General features: G+C 56.2%; 1 protein-coding gene across 8 annotated transcripts in view; it reads left to right on the top strand.

The window, feature by feature from the left end:
- ATOSB (atos homolog B) overlaps positions 1-13,299 on the top strand; it is a 39,638-nt gene extending 26,339 nt beyond the window's left edge. For 6 of the 8 annotated variants that reach the window (XM_061376552.1, XM_061376553.1, XM_061376551.1 and 3 more), the window contains 9 exons: positions 3,397-3,489; positions 4,015-4,289; positions 6,110-7,369; positions 8,862-8,920; positions 9,161-9,257; positions 10,095-10,253; positions 11,333-11,401; positions 12,268-12,473; positions 12,766-13,299. In XM_061376552.1, the coding sequence (XP_061232536.1) occupies positions 6,290-7,369; positions 8,862-8,920; positions 9,161-9,257; positions 10,095-10,253; positions 11,333-11,401; positions 12,268-12,473; positions 12,766-12,919 (1,824 nt within the window). In that variant the 5' untranslated portion in view covers positions 3,397-3,489; positions 4,015-4,289; positions 6,110-6,289 and the 3' untranslated portion in view covers positions 12,920-13,299. Of the gene's footprint in view, positions 1-2,635; positions 3,015-3,396; positions 3,490-4,014; positions 4,290-6,109; positions 7,370-8,861; positions 8,921-9,160; positions 9,258-10,094; positions 10,254-11,332; positions 11,402-12,267; positions 12,474-12,765 lie in introns of those variants that run through there. The other 2 variants (XM_061376557.1, XM_061376558.1) reach the window with 2 other exon arrangements.
- The last annotated feature ends 452 nt before the right edge of the window (positions 13,300-13,751 follow it).

Here is a 13,751-nt window from a genome sequence, read left to right as displayed (position 1 = left end):
TGTCCCCCACCGCCCCTCTCTTCCTCCTCCAGCAGCCAGCCAGCGAGCGAGACAGGCAGGCAGAAACAAAGGTCTGTCCTCAACCTGGGCTATCCTCTCCGTGAGCGGCTGCAGAATGGGATTTCCCTGTCCTGCCTGCTGCAGGTTTCCTGGGCTCGAAGGCTGGAGCTGGGCAGCCGAGGGCTGTATCGCTTGAGGTTTGATCCTGCTCTGGTGCTGGGTGGGCAGGGGGGGGGTGCTGCCTGCTTTGGAAGAGCTGCCCGATTGTCATGCTGGATTTTAAGCTGCTTTTTCATTCCTTGATTGTGTTTTCCTGGGAAGAGGGGCAGCGGTGCATGGAGGGGAGGCTCGGCTGGTGCGGAGGGCGGGTTGGACGTGGGGAAAAGCCATACACAGGTGTCTGTTGCATAGCAGGGTCTGCCTGCAGACCCCGCGAACCCCCGTTCCCAGCCGCGGGCTATTGTCAGCATCGCCGCCGGCTCTTGGGGCACCGGGGCAAGGTGTGCGGAGCTGATCCATGCCAAGACGTGAGGCATCAGAGGGAGCAGGGGTGAGTCCCCAGCCCCGGAGCTCCCGGGAGAGGTTTCATTGTGTTATCCGGGCTCAGCCAAGCGGAAGGGCTCAGTCCCTGCGGCACCTGAGCGTGGGGCTGGGAGGCATTAACATTGCTGGGCAGACCTCAGCCCCTCAGGCCCACTAAGGTACCCAGTGGAGAGGGCTCCCAGGGGCTTCTGCACCCCATGGGTGTCCCCTCCCATGGGATGGGAGGAAGGGCAGAAGCAGCACCTCGCAATATGGGCATGGGTGCTAAAGGGCAGAGCGAGGTGTTGAATCTCTCTCTGTAGAAGCTGTCCCTGGTGGTTTATAGGAGCTCGCACTCCTGATGTGGGCACTGCCTCTTGCCCCATCTTGGTCTTCCTCTCTATTGTCAGCACAGGGGCCAGCACTGAGCGAGGCTTTGTGGCTGCATAAATCTGGCACTGCAGGGGGCCTCCTGAGGACCCCCAAAGAGCAGCACTTGCCCTTGAGTGGGGCAGGGATGCTCCTTCCCTCTTCATCCTCCCTCTCTCAATCCCAGCAAGTGTGAGCTTCTTCCTCTCCAACCTGAATCGTTGCCAGAGCCACATCCACGTGGGTCACCTTTCCCTTCAGGCATGGTTTGCTCCTTGAGCATCGCTCTAACCAGCTTCTCTCTTCTAGGCATGGTGCTGGAGGTAGTCCCCAGTCTCATGTGTCTCCTCATAGTGATATACCTGGTCTCTCATGCTATGGTGAAACCCTTCTCTGGTGGCAGCATTGCTGCTAGTGCTGCTGTTCTTCAGGGCTGTGATGGAAACTTTCTGCCTGCTGGCGCTTCTCAAGCTCTGCTCTTAGCCTGTGCCAGGGAGCTTCTGGGTTTGCACTGCTGCTGGTTGGATTTCCTGCCCTCTGCTTGAGTTCAGATAGAACCAACAGAGCTGAGATTTATCCTCCAGGCAGTCTGTTTCCAGCAGCTTCTGTTGCCTCTTCTCTTGCCTTGTGCTCTGCTTGCACCAAGGGTGATTATTTGTTCTCTTATAATGACTGCCCCTCTCCTTCTTGGCTGTGTGGTTCCTGCTGGGCTGGTATGGGCTGGTATGGTGCAGCCCCTTGTGCTAGGTGAGCGCACTGCTGCCCAGTGCTAGCATCACCTGGTGATGGGTGTTGAGGTCTCAACTGGGATGGATTTATAGTGCCTCAGCCCCTCCTCATGGACCCATTCTCCTGAAAGGCAGCTGCTGCTCAGGAGCAGAGGTCTGTGGCTGCGGAGGGGCATGGGAGGGACAAAGAAAGAATGCAGGTGAAACTGCTTACTTGTCCCAGCACAGACACGCACAGGAAGGATGTGGCTTTGTCCTGCTGCATTCTGCTGACTCTTACTGCTGGTGCTGATGTTGCTTCCCAGTGCTTAACAGTACCATGCAAATGCAGTACCAGTCTCTCCCAGGGATAGAGGAGAGAAGCAGGCAGGCAGAACACAGCCTGTTACCACCTTGGTGTCTGCCCATTCAGGCACTCAATTGCTTTTCTGCCTGCCCTGGTGCAGGCCCCATGTAGGGTGCCATGAGCAGCCGATCTTTTACAAAGGGTTTTTGCTGAGGTTTCGGACCAGGGGTTTACTGTGTTGATTTCCCCTGCTGCAGGTGCTCCTCGGGAGCTGGTGTATTGTGTTACTGCTGTGGTTGGTCACCAGCAGTGCCTTTCCCATCTGTCCTGGGTTCAGCTGTAACAGCTATTATTCTCCTTCCTATAGCTGGTGCAGGGCTGTGTTTTGGTTTCAGCCTGAAAACAGTGCTGATAACACCGATGTTTTAGTTGTTGCTCAGTAATGTTTACCCTGATCAAGGACTTTTCAGTCTGTCATGCTCTGCCAGGGAGGAGGGGAAGCCAGGAGGGAGCAGAGACAGGACCCCTGACCCAAACTAGCCACAGGGTTATTCCATACCACAGCACGTCATGCCCAGTATAGAAACTGGGGGGAGTCACCTGAAAGGCCCAGATCACTGCTTGGGTCGAGCTGGGTATCAGTCAGCGGGTGGTGAGTGGTTGTATTGTGAATCACTGCTGTTTATTGGGTTTTATCCTTTCCTCTTTTATATTCTCTCCCCTTGTTATTTCCCTTATCATTATTAGTATTAGTCGTTTTACATTATACTTCAGTTACTGAACTGTTCTTATCTCAACCCATGGGATTTGCATTCTTTCAATTCTCTTCCCCATCCCACCCAAAGTGGGAGGGAGGAAAGAGGAGGGTGAGCGAGCGGCTGTGTAGTTCTGAGTTACCAGCCACGTTTAAACCACGACACCAGCAGTGTTGGCGATGCCTTTTGGGCTGGCTGACTCTGAGCATGCCTGTCTGATGATTACAAATCCTATTGGAAACGTAATGAAAAAACAGCCCATTTCCTGGGGCAGGTGAGGTCAGGCAGTGAGTGATGGCTCTACTGAAGCTGTCTTCACACCTGCAAGATGATGGGATGCAGAACTGGAGCATGGTACTAGAAAGCGGCTGCACTTGGGTGACCGGTGCCTTTGAGCATCCCTTCAGGGATTTTGTTCATCTGCCTGGCCCTGCTGTTTCCAGTCTTCATCAGTGCTTGGTGCTGGGGTGGGATGCCCAGTGGAACAGATGGTGGCTTGGCTCTGGATGGCCGCTACAGTGAGCCCCACACTGAGGCCACATAGGAAGGGAGGGCACGGTCGTCAGGATGGGCATCATTTCCTCTTTCACGTGGAGGTTCCTGGGCCATCAAAGCTCATAGGCTGCCCCTGCCTTGGAGGGGCTGAGCATGGAGTGCCTGAGGGCTTCTGCCCACCCTGAGCGTGTTGCACCACAGCCTGCTGCCCGAGCTGACTCTCCTCCTTGCCTTCTTCCAGGCATCAAAGCCGCGGTGCTGGTGGATTATGACTGCAGGGGAGCTGTGTTGAATCTGCAAATCTCTGTTGTGCATCAAGGACACATCTGAGCAGGTGAGTGCTGTGCACATGAAAGGACTTCTGTCTTTGTGCTGGGGAAGCTGGTGGGGGGCCATCATGGCTCAGGGCTGTCAGGCTCCTGGTTTCTGCCTTCCCTGCCAGGCATCTCAAACTGGAAGAAAACAATTGCAAAGCTCTTCTTGTTTGTAGGGCCAGAAGGCACTCTTTGATGTTGTGGGTGCAAGAGGCAGGAGGTGGACATGAGACCAGCAGCTAGCTGGAGGCCCAGAGGTTGCTGGTGATCTGCAGTGTCTTGGGGAGCAAGGCATGAAGTGGTTGCTAGAGCGGGGATCTGTTCATATGCACAGTGTTTCATACAGGAAGGCATGCAAAAGGGATGTAAAACATGAGCCAGGTATGAGAGTTCACAGCTTAGCTCAAAGTATTTGTGGTTTAAATGGAAATCAAGGTGATAGCACTGTCTGAGATCGCCAAGATGTATGTGGCCTTTGGGTTTGGGATGTTGGGAGAGATTGAGCCTCAATGCTGCCTTCTCTTTCTGTGTGACCCTGCAAACAGGCATCACCCTCCTGCCCTTCTGGAAAGCATTTGAACCACCCCAGCCCTGCATCTCCTGCTTTCCTTCCCTCAGAGCCACTGTGTAAACCGAAGAGCTGGAGAGGGCAGTGTGGCAGCTCAGAGGCACACCGTGATGGTGGGAGCCATTCCACGGCAGCCACGCCGCTTCTGGGGGGTGCCTGGCTGGCTGGTGTCTTCAGCTAATTGTGCCAACAGCCACCCCCTGCGGGACAGGGAAGTTAATCCGGAGCAACCTGGGGTTCTGCTGCAGAGAGGTGAGTGTGGGGCAGCCAGGACAGGCTGCGCTGTGGGGTTACATGGAGGGGGTATCTGGAGGTGATCTGGTCCCTCTGCTCAAGCAGGTGCACCCAGAGCCATTGCCCAGGACCATGTCCAGACAGCTTTTGAATTGTTCATGGAATCCCAGACTGGTTTGGGTTTTAAGGGACTTAAAGCTCATCCAGTTCCAACCCATGCCACAGGCAAGGACATCTTCCACTAGAGCAGGTTGCTCCAAGCCCCTGTGTCCAACCTGGCCTTGAACACTGCAGGGATGGGGCAGCCACAGCTTCTCTGGGCACCCTGTGCCAGCGCCTCAGCACCCTCACTTCTTCCTAAGAAGTGAGGGTGGTGAAAAGAACTTCTTAAATTCCTAAGTTCTTAGAAGAATTTCTTCCTAATGTCTCACCTCAGTCTCCCCTCTGTCAAAGCCATTCCCCTTGTCCTGTCCCTCAGGCCCTTGCCCAAAGCCCCTCTCCAGGTTTCCTGCAGCCCCTTTAGGCACTGGAGCTGCTCTAAGGTCTCCCCTTCAGGAGCCTTCTCTTCTCCAGGCTGACCCAGCCCAGCTCACTCAGCCTGGCTCCAGAGCAGAGCTGCTCCAGCCCTCACAGCATCTCCATGGCCTCCTCTGGACTAGCCTCAACAGCTCCGCATCCCTCTTGTGTTGTGAACCTAGAACTGAATTTCCCAAGGATGGAGATTCCACAGCCTCCCTAGGTAGCCTGTTGAGTGTTTGGTCACCCTCACAATAAAAAGAATGTTTCCTGATGTTCAGACAGAACCTCCTGTGTTCCAGCGCCTTCTGCCTCTGGTCCCATCACTGGACATGACTACAATAAACCCAGCTCTATCTTCTTTGCACCCTCCCTTCAAGGATTTATATCCAGCCTGGCCTACCACTTTCCCATCCCCATCGAGGTGGAGCCAAAATAGCACGCACAGCCTGAACCAAATAGCCTTGACCCACTCAGAGAGCTGATTTCCCTGTTGCTCACCTGTCCCTAAGCCTTTGCTCCACAAGAGCAGGCAAAGCTGTGTGGACAAAGGGCAGAGCTGCCACAGGCAGTTTGTCAGGCTCTGGAGCTCCTTGGTCTGCAGTGATTTGTGCAGCATCTCCTCAGCTCCTGCAGCCATTTCAGTACTTATCATGCCAGAAAAACTCGTGGTCAGGATCCTCACAGCTCTCAAACTGGGCTGAAAATCACAAGTGAGGGGCTATGCCTCATGGGGGAGGTCAGACCCTCAGGGCAGGAGCCCGTGGTGGGTTCTGCAGCCCCTGGTACCACCCAGATGCTGACTGAGGTGGTGGAGGGGCAGGAGATAACTGTGATGTTATGCCAGGTTCCTGTCCTCTGTATAGGGGTACAGCCCTGCGTAGTTCAGCTCATATGGCCAGGACAGGTCTTCTTGGTGAGCAGGGGGAGATCTTGTTGCTGTTGCTCAAAGGGGTGATTAGAGGCCGGAGCCCCTGGGACTGGTCTGACTTGCCTGACTCCTGCTCTCTGGAACAGTGCAAGTACGTCCCTGGCAGAGGGCAGGCTTCCTTCTCCCCACTTGTCCAGACTTGTCCCCCATAGTCTCCAGCCTCCTCCGTGTGCCCAGGCTGGGGAGGAAGTGCTGATCCTGCAGATGGGTGATGCTGCAGGGCTCCCTGGAGAGCCACAGCAGCCTGGTTCCTCTTCCCTTCTTGGGAGAGGGAGGTCTGAGTGAGGCTGTATGAGGACCTGTCTGTGCCACAGGAGGTCCCCCACAACCAAAAGCCAAGATGAGCACAATATCCGAGGCTGACTCCCATCCTCCTGCTCTCTCTTTCCAGATGCTGTGCTGCAGTGTATCCCATAGTGGAGGGCTCACCCAGGTATCCTGAGTGAGGGGAGGTCCAACTCTCACCCCCTGTCCTCATACCCTGTCCTGTGGCACTTTACCGTCTCCTTTCTGCTACTGCATGGGCTGTTGTGACTCCGGCTCCGCTCGGAGTCCAGGCAAGTGAGGCTCCATGCGGCACATCCACACGGAGACGTCCCTGCCCCCGGAACGCAGCGCAAACCCCAGCCTGTCCCAGCCCAGTGGAGAGGCACCCTTGGAGGCTTCCTCGCAGCACTGCACCCACCGCAGCATCCTCATGGGCTACAACGAGACAGAGATCAAGCGCCAGAAGGTTTATCAGGTCTCCATCTTCTCGCATCTCTCCAGCTCCTCGGGGAGCGCAGAGCAGCGGGCGGGCAGCCGGACGGCTGTCAAAAGGGGATATCCCGAGCAGCGCACTACAGAGGGAGGGCGAGACCCCAAACGAACTCAATGGGGTGTCGGAGGGGTGGATGGTAAATGCGATGTGGACCCTGGGCAGGCTTCCCTGGATGATGATGATACCTTTGAGGATGGTCTGTTGGTGGAGGAGCTCTCCCTGTGCGGCTCTGCACAGCACTTCTCCCACAGCGGGCTGCGGGTAGTGGAGCACCGGTGTGAGAGCAGCCCTATCCACAGCCCCAAGGCCAGCGGAGAGGACAAGTTGCAGGACGTCTCCTCTTCCTCCTGGCCCCAGCACATTGCCTGCAGTACTTTGCACACGAGAGACGGTTGCCCTGTCTCTTCTGGGGATCAGCCCATAGACTATGGGCAGAATGGAGAGCGGGCAAGTGGCCACAGCTTGCTTCACCTTGATTTGCACAATATTGCACACACAGCACAGCTGGACTCTGGTGGGAAGGAAGAGAAGTTGGGGAGCAGTCCGGCACACAGCAGCAGGGCTAGCGGAGAAGAGGGATGGTCAGCAGTGCGCAATGGGTGCAAGGAGCAGGCAGCTCCACAGACAGTACTAAGCCCTGAGCCCAGCAACCTGGGCTCCCTGGACAAGACACCCTGTGGGAGCAGCCAGCTCAGTGCCAGCAGCTGCCCGGCCAAGAGGAAGCTGCTGCCTGCTGGTGAGATTGTGGCTGACTCCTGCTCCGAGGATGAGAGCCTGTCCCCACCAGTAAGGAAGAAGAGGGTCCTGCCGTGCCATCCTGTGCCCACAGCCTGCCGCAGCACTGATGCCAAGGGGGCTCCTTTCTGGAATCACCTGCTTCCCACGGCCAAGGTGAGCATCGCTCATGGGCGGGATGCGGGGATGACCTGAGGACACCCAGAGCTTAGCGCACATGGCAGTGTGGGCCACTGTGGCACCATGTGTCCCAGTGCTGCAGCACTGGTGTGAGCAGGGCAGCTCACACACAGCCTGTAGGTTATCATTACCTTCTGACGTCTTGGAGGTGCTGCATCCTCTGCTTGCAACTAGCTCTTTAGCCTGGAGAGCCTTGCTTGGGCAGGACATGACCCCCCCCGACACATGGACACATGATGTGGGGCCACACTCAGTATTGACAGCTTTGTGTTAAGCTATACTTACCAGAAGGCTTAGGAGGAGTGGCTGTCCTCTGTCTGCATGATGAGGGAGAAGACAGGGGTGTGGGATGGCTTGGGTCCCTGGCCATGATATCCAACAGGACAAGGGTTTGGTGGCAGGAAGCAGGATTGGACATGCTCTGGCCAAGCAGTGTGAGCCCCAGTGCTGTGTGCAGAGACACCACTGTCTTTTCTGTAGTTCTGGGATGCACGTAGCATACCCCCATGGTGCCACCAGCTCTCAGAAACAGGGCAGACTCCAGAGGTTTGCAACCAGCCTGGCAGCCAAGGAGCTGCCTTTGATTCCTCCCTGCTTACCCACCCATCCTGACCAGCTCCTCGCCCTCACTGCGTGCTGCTGGCTGAGGCTGCAGCAGGCTTATGCCAGAGCTGGCACACTCCTCTCTTTCCCTGGGGCATCCCACAGTGCTGGCACCCCTGGAGGGCCCAACAGCAGAGCTTCCCTGGCTTGGAGCTGGGATACCCCATCCATGGGACACAGCTCCATCCCTAACCATGTGCTCTATGTGGTGCCCGTCCCCCAGCCCTGCTGCCTCCACCACTGCCCTCCAGCAGCTTCCCTCGGTTTTCCCGCCTGGTCATGCCAGCCAGCGCCATCATCCCTTTGTGTTCTGCTGCCCTTTGTGTGGCTTCCAGAAGGGAAAACCCCTGAAAAGGGGATGTCTTTAAAAGGAGGCTGCAGTGTGGCTCTGGCCCCACACGCTAAAGCTGTAGGAGTCTGGGGTGGGCAGCACGACCCTCTGCCTGGTGGCACTACTTCGCATGAATCTCCAGGGGACAGGGCTGTTCCTGGGCTGGTCAGGGAGCTTCACTGTATGTGTTACCATTCCCTGGGAGGTACAAGGAGTGTCACTGCATGGCTCTTACGGGGGTTGTCTTGTCAATGGGGCTGGTCCCAAGACCGGCTTTGCAAGGTGGGAGTTGTGTGATGCACTCTCAGCTTGGGTACCAACACCTTCATCCCCAGCAGAGCCATTCTGGGGTTTGGGCAGCCCCATGGCTCCACCAGACACCCCACCCCTGCAGAGGCCAGTGACAGCTCCCCATGGATGAGAGCCTGTCGCATCCTCCTGGAGCTATGAGGCAAGGCAAGGGTTGATGGCACCTCCCAGGGTCAGTCCCTGGTTGCTGCCCTAATGTGGTTCTCACTTCTGTGCCCCCTCCAGAGCTCTGTGGGCTGCACTGCAGTCGGGAGGAGGCTGAAGAGCGAGCTGCGCCTCAAATCGTGAGTGTCCTGGCAGCCCTGTGGGATGGACATGGGGGATCGGGATGCCCAGACACCCCAGCACCCTGCAGCCCCATGGGAGGTTCAGGCTATGGGGCGGTGGGGAGTTTCTTCTGCTCCTGAGGGGTAGGAAGGTGTGTTCAACCGCCACCAAAGAAAGGGACTGGGGATGTGGAGAAGGATCTCCAGGGACATGGGCAGCTCTCAAGTCCGACACAAATGTTCTCTCCTGTTTCAAAGGCGACATCTCCGGAGCAGCCTCCGGAGGGGCACCAGGTCCTCCTCAGCACCCTGGGCCACCACCACCATCAGCCATGCTCTGCTTGGCAACTTTGAGGTAACAGCACCCACCTAGGGGCTCCAGGCTGGGCTGGTGATGGGCATGAGAGGCTGAACCTGACCAGAGCCCTGGTGTGGGGCTGGGCTGAGCGTCCCCAAAGCCTTGTTGTGTTTTAAGCCCAGTGGCAACTGAGCACCATGCAGCCACTCGCTCCCCTCTCCCTCGCAGGGTGGGAGGGGGAGGAGGATCATAGGAAGGTAAAACCTGTGAGTTCAGATAAGAACCGTTTGATAACTGAAATAAAGTGAAATAAAGAGTACCTGGACCCTGCTGAGACAGCTGCTGCTCTTCCTGCTTCTCTGTGTGAGATGGATGGCTCTGTGTCAGAGTGAGCAGCCAGGGCGGCTCACAGGTGGTATCTGGTGAGACAAAGGGGCACAAAATCACAAAATGGGATATAGAAACTTTTATAAGAAGTTTTAAGTAATGTTAAGTTTGATGGCTTTGTAACAGTAGCAATGGAAAATTACTGGGGTGCAGGATACATAGAGAAAAAAACCAGAGTACAACTAGAGAACATACTAAGAATTCTCACAAGATAAATCGTTATAGTTGGCCTAGTTTTAAGAAAAACAGTCTAGAAGAACAGGACACAGGGATAAGGAGTATCTTGGAATGGCAGGTGTCCAGGATGGGCTACAGTTAAACTAACTGATAAGTAGGAGGATAGGAGGATTATTATGTCTCTGGTGCTAACGAACCAATTAAACTCTGGACACATGAGAGCAAGCAGAGTTGTGGTTGCAGCGGGGACGGGGGTGATCTCACCTGCAGCTTCGAGGCGAGGGGCAGGGCTGGTGTTTGAAGGTCCCTAACACCCCCTTCCTCTCTCAGGAGTCCATCCTGAAAGGGCGCTTTGCACCGTCGGGGAGGATCGAGGGGTTCACAGCAGAGATCGGCGCCAGCGGCTCCTACTGCCCTCAGCATGCCACGCTGCCCGTTGAGGTCACCTACTTCGATGTCTCTGAACACAGCGCGCCTTCACCTTTCCTGGTATGCAGAGAAGGGAGGGCTGGGGCCATGGGGGAGGTGAGTGAGGGCTGTACCCGGGCACCATGCATCCTGGGGATGCGCCTCTCTGGATGGCATGGCTCAAGCAACTACCTGCCTGAGAAGACCGCCACTGTGCTGGGAGCATGCTTAACCCACAAGAGCAAAGAGGGAAAGAAGAGGGAACCCCTTGCAGTGTCGTGGTTTAAACCCAGACGGTAACTCAGAACCATGCAGCCACTCACTTGCTCCCCCTTCTCCCCTCCCACCTCTGGGAGGGTGGAATGGGGAGGAGAATTGAAAGAATGTAAACCCCATGGGTGAGATAAGAACAGTCCAGTAACGAAGGTATAATGTAAAATTAATAGTACTACTAATGATTATGATGATGATAATAATGATAATAACAGAACAAAATAACTAGGGGAGAGAATATAAAACTAAAAGGGGAAAGGAAAAAACCCAATAAACACAAGTGATGCCCAATACAACTGCTAACCATCCACCAAACGATACCCAGCCCAACCCGAGCAGCGATTTGCCCTTTGGGTGACTCCCCCCAGTTTCTATACTGGGCATGATGAGCTGTGGTATGGAATACCCCTTTGGCTACTTTGGGTCGGGTGTCTGTCCCTACTGCTTCCTGGCTGCTTACAGCACTGGCAGTGCATGAGAAACTGAAAAGCCCTCAATCAGAATAAACACTACTTGGCAACAACCAAAACATCCATGTGTTATTGGTGGCGGTGTTCTCAGACTGAAGCCAAAACACAGCCCTGCACCAGCTACTGGAAGGATAAAAAAACCCTGTTACAGCTAAAATCAGGACATGCAGGCATAGTAACAGGCAGGCTGCTGCCCAGCCGTGTCATGGCTGTTGATTCTCCATGATCTCTGTATTGCTGCTTGTTCGTACCCTGGTTTGAAGAGGGGCTGAGATGGGCATCCTTACTGCCCTGTGCCAGGCATTCCCAGCAAGGGGAGCTCTTAGTGCCAGGCATTCCCAGCAGCGGGAGCTCTTAGCCCCATGCTGGGCTCCCAGTGAGGTTTCTCTCTCTCTCACATACTGTCTTTTGCCCCAGGGAGTGATTGACTTGGAGGCCTTGGGAAAGAAGGGTTACAGTGTCCCCAAAGCTGGAACCATCCAAGTGGTGAGTCCTTCCCTGGCCTCCTCCCTCCCCTCTCCTTTCTTCTCTTGTCTCTCCTCTCTCTTCTTCCCTCCTCTCTCTTCCCCTCTCCCCTCTCTTTTTCTCTCTCCTCTCTCCTCAATCCCTTCTCCTCTCCGTGGCAGTGGGGAGGGCGATGGTTGAGCTCTGCTTCCCTCCGGGTGGATATACTCCATCACATTGTTTGGCAGGGCAGCAGTCAGAAAGCTTGTGCAGAGGTGGTAGTCTGCCCACAAGAAATCTGGAGAGGGACATTTTAGAGAGGAATGTTCTAGTAATAGCACAAGGGGGAATGGATTTAAACTGACACAGGAGATTTAGGTTGGATATAAGGCAGAAGTTCTTCCCTGTGAGGGTGCTGAGGCGCTGGTGCCCAGAGAAGCTGTGGCTGCCCCATCCCTGGCAGTGTCCAAGGCCAGGTTGGACAAAGGGGCTTGGAGCAACCTGCTCCAGTGGAAGATGTCCCTGCCCATGGCAGGGGTTGGAACTGGATGAGCTTTAAGTCCTTTCCAACCCAAACCATTCTGTGATTCTATGATATACGGTCACCTAGACAGTACAGCAGAGATGAGCATGGGGTCCCTGGGGTGCTGGCAGGGAGACAAGGTGATGGGAGATGTAGGGAAGAAGGAGGATGGTGAGGAGGGACAGGGTCTTGTGCAGTAGGGATGGAATGTGATGGGATCACAGGAGTGGAGGTGAGTGGAAAGGACTGAACTGTGGGCTCAGGCTATGCCCTCTGGGGCTTTCTGGACCCTTGGTGCTGGTGCTGGCCCCAGATACCCCAGCCATGCCCTATGGCTCCATCCCTATATCCTTCCCAATCTCACTCCCTACCCCTTTGCCCCCAGACCTTATTTAACCCCAACAAGACTGTGGTGAAGATGTTCTTGGTGACATACGACTTCCAGGACATGCCTGCCAACCACATGACCTTCCTACGCCACCGCATCTTCCTGGTGCCCGTGGGGGAGGAAGAAGGGGCCACCATGGCCCCCAGGGACCCATCAGGCTCCAGCCCACCACGCAGGGTCCTGTGCTACCTGATGCACCTAAGGTAGGTGCATGGAGGGATGTGTGCTGCCCCACAGTCACCCCATGGCTCCTCACCCATGTGTCCCTGTCTCCCCAAAGCCTGCAGCTCAAAGCAAAGGGGATGGCAGCCTGAGACCCTCCCCTGGACCTGGGGAGGAGCAGGGACCCTGCCCAGGGGTCTCTGTCCCTCTGAACACAACTGGAGCATGGTCACCTTGACCAGGGGTTAAAGGAGGTGAGGGGATTGTGCCTCCCACCGAATCTCTCCTGCTCGTGCCCGGTGTCCTGACGTCCCTGTTCTTGTCTCCACGCAGGTTTCAGAGCTCCAAGTCGGGGAAGATCTACCTTCATGACGACATCCGGCTGCTTTTCTCCCGCAAGTCGATCGAGGTGGACTCGGGCATCCCCTATGAACTGAAATCCTTCACGGAGATGCCCAGGAACCCCTGCTACTCACCCCGGGCCTGACCTTCTGCACCCTCCAGGGCCACTGGGCAGCCTCCAGCCCAGCACTTCGGGCAGTGATGAGTGAAGGGCCAGCAAGCAAGCATTGCCTTGAAGGATCACCCGCCCCAAGTGCCGCTGTGCTTCCAAGCAGTGGGGACACCGTGCCCTGCAGCAGGGCTGGTGTTACCAACCTGGCTTGCGGAGCAGCCCTGGCGTTCCAGGGACATGGCCGAGCCCTTCTGGCAGTGCTGCTCCCACCCTGGACACTTGGCTGTAGCTGTGGGGGGGGGTGAAGAGTTGTGCTGGGGGCTCCGGGTGAGGCTGCCCACGCTGGTCCCGGGATTGGGAGCAGGAAGTGTGGAAGAGTTTGTATTTATTAGTATTTATTGTTGCTGGGAGCTCGGAGGGTCGGAGGTGCTGTGCTGTTCTCCCCATCCTGTCCGTGAGGGATAACGCCCCCGGCAGCGCAGGGCTTGGGGCAGGGATCATGAGGGTGACTGGGGATGGGGAGGGTGACTGGGGATGTGGATGCTGTGGAAGAGGGGGTGAGCTGCCACCAGCCGGGTGCAACTCCTGCACTGGGGTTGTGTTAACCCCCTCCGAGGGGCTGAGATCTGCTGGGCACGGGAGGGAAGGAGCAGGCTGGGGAGGCGGGGGCCTGTCCTTGACCCTTTTTAGGCCAAGCTAGACCTCAAAGGGGCTGTGGCTGGTAGGGACGTGGTGATTGCTGTGGTCCTTGGGCAGAGAGATGTGGATGGGGGGCCTGGGCTCTGCGGATGCGGGGTCTGGAGATTGCCAAAGAACCGGGGCCTTGCACCTCTGCCTGATGAGTGGAAGGGACGTGGGGCAGCGC

This window comes from Neopsephotus bourkii, unplaced genomic scaffold (assembly GCF_033783945.1).
Source record: "Neopsephotus bourkii isolate Nb327-2 ecotype Australia unplaced genomic scaffold, CSIRO-AGI_Nbou_v1 NB_1721, whole genome shotgun sequence".
NCBI classification, from domain to species: Eukaryota; Metazoa; Chordata; class Aves; order Psittaciformes; family Psittacidae; genus Neopsephotus; species Neopsephotus bourkii.
This window is presented reverse-complemented; position numbering and strand designations above follow the sequence as displayed.